The 12,415-nt window shown below is 42.0% G+C and overlaps 2 protein-coding genes across 14 annotated transcripts in view; both read left to right on the plus strand.

Annotated features, from left to right (window-relative positions):
- Nucleotides 1-12,415, plus strand: part of LOC116574089 (phosphatidylinositol 3,4,5-trisphosphate 3-phosphatase TPTE2-like) — a 772,466-nt gene that overhangs the window by 468,607 nt on the left and 291,444 nt on the right.
- Nucleotides 10,661-12,415, plus strand: part of LOC116574411 (28S ribosomal protein S31, mitochondrial-like) — a 30,664-nt gene continuing 28,909 nt past the window's right edge. For 3 of the 13 annotated variants that reach the window (XM_032315155.1, XM_032315157.1, XM_032315158.1), the window contains exon 1: nucleotides 12,086-12,403. In XM_032315155.1, the coding sequence (XP_032171046.1) occupies nucleotides 12,204-12,403 (200 nt within the window). In that variant the 5' untranslated portion in view covers nucleotides 12,086-12,203. The other 10 variants (XM_032315154.1, XM_032315159.1, XM_032315160.1 and 7 more) reach the window with 8 other exon arrangements.

Genomic DNA, 12,415 nt, shown 5'->3' on the forward strand with positions numbered 1-12,415 from the left:
TTGACTGTTTGTGGACTTCCTTCTTGCGTGGTGTCCTCTGTCTGCTCTGACATGCGATGACCTTGTATTGGATAATCCTGATGTCATGTGGAGAAGTAAACGAGATAGCAGCTACAGATTGTTTAGTACTCCATAGTGGCTGTTGGTGTTGTGATGATCACTGTTTTCTTATTTGTTTCAGTTTTTTTTTTTTTTGAGAGAGGAAGTGGGTGTACATAGGGAGGGAGGGTCAGAGGGAGAGAGAGAATCTTAAGCAGGCTCCCTGCTCAGCATGGAGTCCAATGTAGGCTCACCACCCTGAGATCATGACCTGAGCTGAAATCAGGAGTCACTTAACCCACTGAGCCACACAGGTGCCCCATTATCACTAATTAACTGTCGTATAGCAGGTATATATGGTACTTCGCAGTTTTGTTGGAGGATGTTTTATGCACTCTTTTACACAAAAGCATTGAAAGTTAATTTTGAGTTGATTTTAGGGAAGGAATTATTTTGCACATAAAATAACTTCCTTTTATTTACACATGAAATCATAAAATCTGGATATTCAGTAATGTCTACCAAACCTGAAGATAAAATATAAAATCTATGGGAGTGCCTGGGTGGTTCGGTTGGTTGAGCATCCAATCCTTGATTTCAGCTCAGGTCATGATATCAGGGTCCTGGGATCAAGCCCTGTGTCCCGCTCCCTGCTCGGGGCAGGGGGGTGGGGTCCACTCCCTCTCTCTGCCCCTCCCCCTGATCTCTCTCTCCCTCTCTCTCTCTCATAAGTAAATCTTAAAATATATGTGTATATATATACACATGTATTTTATAAACATATATATACACATATATATACACATATATTATATATATAAATATATATGTATATGTGTGTGTGTGTATACACACACAAACACACACACACACACACACACATATATATATATATATGAGTGCCTGGCTGGCTCACATGGTTAAGCATTTGCCTTTGGCTCAGGTTATGATCCCACACAGAGTCCTAGGCTCGAGCCCCACATTGGGCTCCCTGCTTAGTGGAGAGTGTGCTTCTCCCTCTCCCACTGCTCCTCCCTTCCCAGCTCTTGCTCTCTCTCTCTCACTCACTCTCTCTCAAATAAATAAATAAAATCTTAAATATGTATGTGTGTATATATATGTGTGTGTGTACACACACACACATATATTTATATAAACTCTATAGCTAAAAGTAAATATATTGGTATCAGTGAATACTGGTATATAGTAAACAACAAAGCAACATATTTATTGGAAAGTGAATCACATATACAGGTGATGCTAGTGACTGAAAAGTAATGCATAATATAAATTAAATGTGATTGCATATGAAGTATATATAGACAGAGCAAGTGTGATGGAAAATGGAATAAAACAAGCAGCAAAAACTTCAATGAATGCATAAGCAAGCAGCCCCAGGACCAGAAAAACTCACCTGGGCAGTGACATTTGTGTTCCACTGACCTGCCCTCACAGCAAAGGGGCTTCTCTATTTGCCCTGTTGTGGCCCTAGCATGAACAGATTGGCGGCAGTGGCAGATCGGCAGAATATGTCTAACTTTTCCCAACATGTGTTATTTACTTAGCTAAGGTGTTTCTTAGAATTAGCATAGTAGCTAAATAATGTACGAAATGAATGTGGGTAGATTCAGTATTATGCAAGTACATTAAATGGAAGCGAATTCACTTTCACTATTAAGCTAAACTGCTATTTTATCATCTTTGCTGCTCTTCTGTAACTTTCTGTAATTTCACCCATTTTCAATATTTTTATATAATTATAATATACGCCTAACATCATCTTTCAGTTTAGCAAGCCACTAGTCATTGAATCTCACTTCTAACTCACTAGCGAAAAAATTTCAAATGATCATTAATTCATAGAATGTTTTGGAATCAGAGCAGTTTATATATATATATATGGTGTGTGCATGTGTGTTATGATAATAAACACAATTATCATATTATCTTCTAGACAGCTGTCAGCAAAGTCTTCAAATCTTTCCTTCTCGTACCTGGGCCAATCCTTTCCCTACTGCACTGCTGTGACACCTGAAGAAGGTCTAATTCTCAACCCTGGTTCTTCCTGTCTGTCCATCTTATTGCACAGAACCAAGAATGCTTTTCTATAGCTCAGGATATGACCTTTCCTAAACTCTCAGACTGGCCTTGAACAAAGATGTGTTATAATTCAGAATATTTGACAAACTCTTCCCAACATCCAAGACTAAATGTACATGCTGCTTTAAAATACAACTGAATGTGACATCGATAGCATTTTTACTTCTAGATTTCTGCCTTCGACTCACAGATTCAAGATCTGCAGCACCATGAGCTCGCTAGAAACAATATTCTCCTTAATTTTTAAAATTCTTTCATTTTCTTCAGTATCTGCATGTAGAACTATATTAAAATTCTTTTTTTAAAAAATATTTTACTTATTTATTTGACACAGAGAAAGAGATCACAAGCAGGCAGAGAGAGAGTGGGAAGCAGGCTCCCTGCTGAACAGAGAGACCTATGGGGGCTCCATCCCAGGACCTTGAGATCATGACCTGGGCCAAAGGCAGAGGCTTAACCCACTTAGCCACCCAGCCACCCCAGAACTATATTAAAATTCTTACAACAGGGGTGCCTGGGTGGCTCAGTGGGTTAAGCTCTGACTCATGATTTTGGCTCAGGTCATGATCTCAGGGTCCTGGGTTTGAGTCCTGTGTCGGGCTCCACGCTCAATGGTGTGTCTGTTTCTCTCCCTCTCCCTCTGCTCCTCTATGTGTGCTCTCACTCTCTCTCAAATAAATAAATAAATCCTTAAAAAAATTCTTAACAACAATAACAATACACTCTTCCTGGAATATCTAGTAAGAGTTGAATGATGAAGGTTTAGGTCCAGAAGTAGTAATTGCTGAAAAAATTGGCTTTGGTGTTCTCTAGGAGTGCTGTGTTTGAAATCAGAAGACAGCCTTTAAAGGAGAGTGCTTCTTAGCCTTCTAGATAGTTTAACATCCTCAACCAAAATGCTTTTCTGCAGAAGCTTCAAGTTTGGCAAACACATCTCTGCGCCAGGAGGATGGGTCCACCCCAAGTCAAAGTGACAGAAGTTCTTGTGCTTAGGACCCTTCTAGACCTTGCCCTATGTATATCTTAACCTAGCTGTTCATTTCTTTTTATTTTTCAAATTTAAATTCAATTAATTAACATAATGTTTTATTTATTTCAGGGGTACAGGTCTGTGATTCATCAGTCTTATATAATACCTAGTATTCGTTACATCACATACCCTCTCCCAGTTACCCCATCCCTTCCCCCCACCCGCAGAAATCCTGTTTGTTTCCTATGATTAAGAGTCTCTTATGGTTTGTAAGAGTCTCTTATAGTTTGGGACTTATGGAGTCTCTCTGGTTTCGTCTTGTTTCATTTTTTCTTCTCTTCCCCTATGATCCTCTGCCTTAGTTCTTAAATTCCACATATCAGTGAGATTATACAATTATTTCCTTTCTCTGATTGACCTATTTTGCTTATCTAGCTGTTCATTTTTAATACCGCTAGTAATGGGGCTGACAAACACAAATACCTCTTGACATGGAACACAGTGAAAAATATAACTTCAGTTCTGCATTTCTCCTGATTTAAAAAAACTAATCTAGGAAACAGGAAACAGGAAACAGGAAAAAAAAATAAGGATGTGCTACAAAATAACTCACCTGAACTCTTCAAAAACCTCAAGGTCAAACACCTGAAACTAATGTAACATTGTGTGTCAACTATACTTTAATTAAAAAAGAAGTCAAGGTCATGAAGGACAATGATGCACTGAGGAACTCCACTCAAAGGAGATGAAGAGGCATGGAATTAAATGCAACCTGTGATCTCTGATTAGGTCGTGGATGAGGAAAAGAGTTTCTTTTGCTCTTGCTATAAAGGACATCATTGTGACGGTGGAATTTGAATAAGGTCTGCAGATTGAATTATAGTATTGTATTGATGTTAATTTCCTAATTTTATAATTGCACTGTACTTATGTAAGATTATGTCCCCCCCCTTTTTTTTTAAAGATTCTATTTATTTATTTGAGAGACAGAGATCACAACTAGGCAGAGAGGCAGGCAGAGACAGAGAGAGCGGGAAGCAGGCTCCCTGATAAACAGAAAGCCTGATCGATGCAGGGCTCCATCCCAGGACCCTGGGATCATGACCTGAGCCAAAGGTGGAGGCTTTAACCCACTGAGCCACCCAGGTGCCCTGATAATGTCCCTTTTTGAGGAAATAAACCCCACATGATTTAGAGGTAAAGTGAATCATCTCTGCGAACTTTTTTCTTTTTTTCTTTTTTAAAGATCTTATTTTATTTTATTTTATTTTTATTTATTGGCAGAGAGAGAGATACAGCAAGAGAGGGAACACAAGCAAGGAGAGCAGGAGGGGGAGAATCAGACTTCTGCTGAGCAGGGAGCCTGATGCTTGGCTTGAACCCAGGACCCTGGGATCCTGACCTGCACCCATGGCAGAGGCTTAACCATTGAGCCACCCAGGCGCCCCTCTGCAACTTATTTTCAAGTGTTCTGGGAAAAATAACAGGCAAGAAAATGAAAGTGATAAAAACAAATGTGATAAAATGATAACATTTGGGTAGTCCGGGAAATATTTGTACAACTTTTGCAACTTTTCTGTATGTCTATGATTATTTAAACATACAAGTTTCATTACAAAAACAAAGTTGTCTTCCTTACAGCTTCTGTAATTTTTAAACTTTCAAAGGATATTACCATTCGTCTTTCAATGTTAAAGTAGCAAACACTTCTACAGTGCTTATTGTGTGCTAGGCACTGTTCTAAGCAGTTGTACACGTCTTAACCCACTTAATCCTCATAGCCACCTTGAAGGTAGGTACCATTACTATTCCCTTTCCACAGATAAGGCATCTGAGACCCAAAGAGGGTAAGAAAACTTGACCAAAGTTTCTTGGGCAGAGCCTGGTCCTTCACTATATACATCCCAGAACAACCACATTCTACTGTGTCTATTGCACCTTCTGTAGAGGTGTTGTTATTGTTGTTTTTAAAGATTTTACTTATTTATTAGACAGAGAGACACACGCCAAGAGAGGGAACACAAGCAGGGAGAGTGGGAGAGGGAGATGCAGGCTTCCTGCTGAGCAGGGAGCCTGAAGCGGGGCTCGTTCCCAGGACCCTGGGATCACAACCTGAGCTGAAGGCAGACACCTAATGACTGAGCCGCCCAGGTGCCCCCATGTTGTTGCTGTTGTTTAAGATTTTATTTTTAAGTAATCTCAACACCTAACATGGGCTTGAACTTGCAACCCTGAGATCAGGAGTTGTGTGCTCTACCAACTGAGCCAGCCAGGTGCCCCCTGAGCTACGAAGTTTTAGTGTGATTGTTTAATTTTTCATTTCTTTGCTTTCGATTTCTTTTTCGATTTCGATTTCATTTCTTTGCTTTCGATTAAAATACAAATAGTATAAAAACACATGTTAGAGTTTATTTTTCTTTAATTATGTGAACTTTGTGGGTGGTCTATGTCGCATGGCAAACTTCAAAGAGTTTTGTCTGCTTATAGTATTGGACCCAATGTCAGTTTGTCTCCAGGTGTTAAGGAGGTGAGGAGCTGCATGAAGTTAGCTCTCTAACATACCTCAGCAAATCCTCCCTTTTTTATTGACTTCGACATCTGCTTGGCATTGTGAAGTAATGCTAAACAATTAGTATAAATATTTGAAACATATTTGAAGCATCAGTATAAATATTTGAAATCAGGGGCACCTGGGTGACTCAGTCCATTAAGTGTCTGACTGTTGATTTTGGCTCAGATCATGATCTCAGGGTCCTGGGTTCAAGCCCTGTGTCTGGCTTCCTGTTCAGTGGGGATTCTTCTCCTTCTCCTCCTGCCCCTCCTGCTGCTCTCTAAATAAATAATAAATAAATAAAAATATTTGAGACCTTAATATTTTCTTTAGTGATCCTTTGAACATTCATGACTTGTCTATGTATTATTTTAGGACACCTTGGCATCAGGGGCACCTGGGTGGCTCAGTCATTAAGCATCTGCCTTCACCTCAGGTCTTGAACCCAGGATCCTGGAATCGAGCCCTGCATCGGGCTCCCTGTTCTGTGGGAGACCTGCTTCTCCCTCTCCCTCTCCCCCTGCTGTGTTCCCTCTCTTGCTGTCTTTCTCTCTGTCAAAAAAAAAAAATTACCTTGGCATCATCTCTAACGTTATTGCATGATGGCAAATTTATTGCTACTTTTCTTTTTAAATATTTTATTTATTTATTTGAGAGTCCGAGAGGAAAAAAGAGAGAGAGAGAGAGAGAGGGAGAGACAGCACAAATGGGAGGGGAGGGGCAAAGGGAGATGCAGGGTGGTGCGGAGTGATGATCGCAGGATGTTGAGATCATGACCTGAGCTGAAGGCAGACACTTACCTAACAGAGCCACCCAGGGACCCCCCAATTTATTGCTACTTTATTCAAAAGGGTTATCTCATATTTTATAAGCAAAATCAAATCAGTTTGAAGAAGCCCTTTTTAAAAAAAAATAGTACAATCAATATCTATAATATTCATCTGAAACACAGGCTCATTAAAATCTCCAGTGGGCAGTTCCCTAAAGCTTTGTTTGCTTTTTCTTAATTTGTCTTACCACACTAACCTCAGAGGCATGGTTTTGCCGACACCAGCACGTGGACACTGTCAAGTGAACTTTGACATTCAGGCTGGAATGATGCCAGTGAAACACAAACATGCCATTGAGCCCGCATGAGAGCCAGTGGAAAGCCTTGGTTGGGAGTCAGCAGGCTGTGGGCTGGCACTTACTAGTCACGTGACTTCGGGTGACTCCGTGAACTTCTCTGAGGCTCATTTTCTTGTTGGTACAACGGGGATAAAAATCCTTGCTCTGGGGCACCTGGGTGGATCAGCTAGTGGGGTGTCTACCCTGGGCTCAGGTCCTGATCCTGGGATGGAGTCCTGCACCAGGCTCGCCACTCAGCGGAGAGTTTGCTTCTCCCTCTCCTTCTGCATGCTCTCTCTCTCAAATAAATAAATAAGATCTTTAAAAAAAAATAAATCCTTGTCCTGGCTTCCTCTATTAGTATCACAATGACCAAATTAAATAATGTCTGTGATACTTCTTTGTAATATTTTATATAAACTGAAATGAGTTCTTAAACAATTATCAAAATAGTTGGATATTTAAAAAAGAAAAAAAGACAAAACAAGACAGCAGAGTGGCTGGTACAGTGAATGGACGTAATTAAAAGTTTGCTGAGAGACGGGAGCAAGTCTCCAAAGGTGGGCCCTACGAGCCACTCCTCCTAGGGTCCCGGGAAGGTACAGTTCTGTCAAGTGAACTTTGAGGGCTGGCCTCATGGCTTATTTTTACCAGTGGAATACCACAGCAGTGATACTATGTGATTTCCAGTGCTGGTTCTAAAAAGCTGTGCAGTGTTACTCTGGGCCTCATGGAATGCTCGCTGTATGTAAGGCTATATGGTAAGTTGGTCTCTATGTAAAAAACTCAAATGCTCTAAGATGTTACGTTGTAAGGAAGCCCAAGCTAGCCAGGTAGGGAGGTTCAGGGGAGGAGAAAGATCTCTTTTCCTTCTACCCATCTTAGGTTCAATGGCTGGGACCCTGTAAATTAGACTAACAGAAGACAGTTTAACAAGAGAAAAACAAATAGAAGTTCATTAATGCATATGCCACACAGACATATCTCTGTGTCTGAGAGCACTCAGAGATGAGTGATTCAAAGCGGTAGTTAGAATTGGGGCTTTTATAGCATCTTAAGAAAACAGTGGTGAATTTTCAGGGAAGTGACAAGAGCAGGGCAAAGGATTTTCAGTTTCTAGGGCAGCAAATTGTAAAAAGGCAAACATATGGTGGGGGGGAACTAATGTAAACTAAAGGATAGTTAGTAAAGTTATTTATGTGGATTCCTTTAGTGCCATTTCTGGGCTGACATTTCTAGAGCGGTAGCCAGTGCTTAACTTGTCTTTCCTGGTAGAGAAGGGAGGGGGAACACCTTCAAAAGTTTATGTCCTGCGTTTAGGCAAATAGGGGGAGGGCAGAGAGCTCCACTTGTATTTGCATCTTAAATGTCCACAGGTCAAAATGATCTTTATGACCCAAGTGATATATTTTAAGGTGGCATGTTTTGCTACCCTTCAGAGGCCACGTGGAGAAAGAGGAAGCAAGAAAGAGAGAGAATATTACTCGGCCAGGCTCTGTGTCTTCCAGCCATCCCAGCTGTGCCATTAAATATGTGAATGAGATGTTTAACATCCGAGACATCCAATCCAGACTAGCTGCAAACTGACTGTAGCCACATGACTAACCCCAAGGGGGAACCGCCCAGCTGCACCCAGTGAACCACAGAACTGTGAGAGAGAATAAATTGTTGTTTTAAGTCATTAAGTATTGGGGTGGTGTGTTACAGAGCAATCTGTAACTGGAATATAGAATAATTTTTGCCTTTTCCGCTCATGGAACGCTTGTCGAGTTAATTAGTGTAGAATTTCATGAGACATTTAGGACAAAGTCCCTGATGTATATCAGGACCTATTTCAGTTGATTGGCTGCCTCTTGCCAAAGGCACATTGTTCTAGAAAGTGCATTTCAGGGGGCACTGAGAAGAAAATGATTAGTGAGTCCATGGCAGAATAGAACAAGGAGGAAAAACATTTTTTACTTTCAGGCTACATTTTTGTTGCTTTTATAAATGATTGCTTTGAACCATCGCACAAATTGTAGTTTTTCAAAGGACAGGTTTTTTCTTTTCTTTTTCTTAGAATATATTAAATTTCTCCTGTGGTTTAATTTGTGACCAATTTTATAATTGCAGATTTCTAGCTCTTTTAATTAACTTTTTTGTTCAAATCAGTTTTGCTGAGATATGTCATTTAAATACAGTAAAAATCACACATTTTAGGTGTACAAGTCTTGAGTTTTGGTAAGTGTGAAAGGCCATGACCCCCACCAGAATCAAGATATAGTTATTTTTCAATAAGTTTTTTTTTTAAGATTTTATTTATTTATTTGACAGAAATCACAAGCAGGCAGAGAGGCAGGCGGGGCTTGGAGGAGCAGGCTCCCCACTAAGCAGAGAGCCCGATGTGGGGCATAATCCCAGGACCTTGAGACCATGACCTGAGTCGAAGGCAGAGGCTTAGCCCACTGAGCCACCCAGACGCCCTGAGTATTTCAATAAGTATAAAAAGTTCCCTCATGTTCTGCGGTACCCAATCCCCTCCTTCCATCCCCACTTCCTGGTAACTTTTGATCTGATTTCTTCCCTTTAGCTGTGTCTTCTTCACACTGTTATGGAAGCAGAATCATACAGTGTATGGCCTCTTACGTCTGGCTCTGTTTGCTGAACATTAGGACTTTGACGTTCATCAGAAGTAATAGTCTGATCATCACTTTTAATAGTACACCAATTATAACACTTTGTATTTATGTGTATCCTAAGTGAAATGGGGATTGGTAGACAACAACGATCCCTGCCAGAGACTGGGACTGGGTGGTGCAGGAGGCTATTTTAACTAGGGTAATCTTTAAAGACCTCTTTTGGAAAGCAGTAGTTGAGAGTCTGCGCCGCCTGAGTGGCTCAGTCTTTTGAGCGTTGGACTCTTGGTTTCGATGCAGGTCCTGATCTCATAGGTCCTGGGATGGAGGCCCACCTCTGGCTGTGCACTCAGCAGGAGTCAGCTTGGACGTTGTCTCCCTCTGCCCCTTTCCCTGCTCCGTACTCTCTTTCAGTCTTTCTAAAATCAATCAATCAACCTTACAAAAATTTATTTAAAAATTTAAAAAGAAGAAGAAAGGAAGAAAGTTGAGCTAGGGTAAATTTCAGTCCTTACTAATTCATGAGGCACATTTTCCCAAAGTGTTTATGACTCATACGCTTTTCTGTATTCCCGTTTACAAAACACTCGCCACCAATCTTGATTCCCTCTTGAAACGGTAGGGAAAATTGACGTTTGCCTTCGGCGGCCACCATGCAAGTGCAGTCCAGAGGTTCGCGCGTGACCTACTAGCCGGCCTTCTGCCGGGGTTTCTGCTCATGCACGCTGAGGTCTGACCCCCCTCGTTCAGCCTTCGTGGCCTTCCTCAAGGGCAGGACGAAGCCACGCCTTTCTCTTGCTCATTTTTCTCTCTGAAACAATTTTGGGGTGGGGGGCGGGCGAAGAAACATACACGTCTCATGTTTTGACGCTACATCAAGAACAGAGACTGAAAAGAAATACTAATTTCTATGATCCAGGGTAATTTTTCTCTTTTAACCTTGTGGCCAGGGGCCATTCTGAGAATGTGATGAATGCTGTGCACCTTCTCCCCCAGACAGCGCCCAGTGGGGTCAGTTCTCCGCCTCTTCCCCGCCCCTCAAAGTAGTATTGCACACTAGATCTTCCTCCACTCTCTTCCTCTCCCGCGCTGGTCCTGATGCCTGAACCCGCGCATCTTAGCTGAACTCAGGCATCCACTCCACCTAGGCCACTAGAATCGCCCGGACGCCGCTTACGGGGCCGGGCCGCGGACGAGCCCGGAACTCAGTTACAGGCCCCTGTTGCCCACCGGAACGTGAAGGGACGGAACGCGCCAGGCGGCGGAACGGAAAGAGAGAGCGGGGGACGTGTTTGGCAGAGGGACGGCCTGATCGTCTGTGCTCCCAGTTGGGTTTGCGTCTTGGCGGTTTCCGAGGGTCTCCGCGATCCTACCTCTGCGCCCTCTCTCCCGCTTCCCTTTATGCTCTGGAGGCTCAGAGGCTGCGATTGTGCTACTCGGTGCTCGGCACGGAACGGTCAGGTACCGCATTTGAACGCTGTTGGCCCTGCGGGTGTCAAGGCAACCTCCGGGGCGTTCAGTGGTCATTCTCCGCTTCCTGGGGTGGATGTTCCAGCCCGCGGGATCTCAGAGGCCGTTGCTTTAAAGCTGAGGAACGGGAAATCCCAGAAAGCTAAAATGACTTGCCCAAGGTCATAACGGGGGTGAGAAACAGAGCTCGGGGTACAAGGTTGGCTCCTGTCCCGAGCGCTCCGCCACGCCTCCCCCCATTCAGTCCGGGCTCCTGAAGCAAAGTTGTCTCACCCACTCCTTTTTTTTTTTTTTAACTTCCCGAGACTATAACGGTCTCATTCCTGCCTCCATTTTTTCTTTGATTCGTCATTTAAAGTACTCACACTGCACCGATACTGGCGTTAAACCCCGAAGTTCTGCCACCACGAAGCTTGTTCACCAAGCATGCAATTCCAGTTTAGCGGAGTGAAGCTGAGATGGTGTGGGCAGCACAGAATGCTTTATTAATTCCAGTCGTGTTCCAGAAGTTGTATAAATGGAGTATTACAGAGCATCCCTTTATTTTTTAATCCAACTTCTCATTGTTTTATTCGTGTTAATAGCATGAGCTGAGTACTATTCCATCAGATGGATCTATCATGATATGTGAAGAGATTTAGCTACTTTAATATTGGCTTGCAATATATATAGTTTCTGAAATAAATTGGCATCTAAAAATCCAGTAAACTGTAACCGCCACTCTTTTTTTCCCCACCCCTCTACTTTACCCATTACATAAATATATATATAAAATATATATTTAACTTAATATGTTCTGAGTTAGTATTGTGCTTAATTTATACTTTAATATATTACTTTAATGTGTTGTTCTGAGTTACTATTGTGCTTCAACAAGTATCCATTACCTTCAACTTTTGACATTTTAAAGTTTATATAAAACCAATACTGGGGCGCCTGGGTGACTCAGTTGTTAGGTGTCTGCCTTCAGGTCCTGATCTGAGTGTCCTGGGATCCAGCCCTTCATCGGGCTCCTTGCTTGGTGTGAAACCTGCTTCTCCCTCTCCCAGTACTCCTGGATGTGTTCCGTCTCTTGCTGTATCTTTCTGTCAAATAAATCAAGAAAATCTTAAAAACAAAAAAGCAATACCTAGGGCACTGGGTGGCTTTGTGGATTGAGCATGTGACTCTTGATCTTGACTCTCAGGGTCCTGAGTTTGAGCCCCAGGCTGGGTGTGGTGCCTCCTTTAAAAAAGCCAAATATTTAAAAAATTACTGATTTTTGTCAGAAATGGATTTTTTGAATGACAAAAAAAGTTTTCTCTGGAAAAGAATCATTTTACTTTCCACTAAACTAACGGCATAATAGGTAATGCCTTTTTTTTTCCCCTTGTTTTTTATTTTCTTTGTTAGAACCAAGTCCGTGACTCCTGAGTTGGAAGCAGCAGCATCTGCTGTTGCAGATTTTCTCCGTTTTGATAAGCAGACAACCAAGTCAGAGCTGCTCAGGCAACTGCAGCAGCATGAGGAAGTCTCAAAGGCACAGAAAGATGGAGAAAGAACTAAAGTTAGGTTAGTGAATCA

This window comes from Mustela erminea, chromosome 15, assembly GCF_009829155.1.
Source record: "Mustela erminea isolate mMusErm1 chromosome 15, mMusErm1.Pri, whole genome shotgun sequence".
Classification (NCBI taxonomy): Eukaryota; Metazoa; Chordata; class Mammalia; order Carnivora; family Mustelidae; genus Mustela; species Mustela erminea.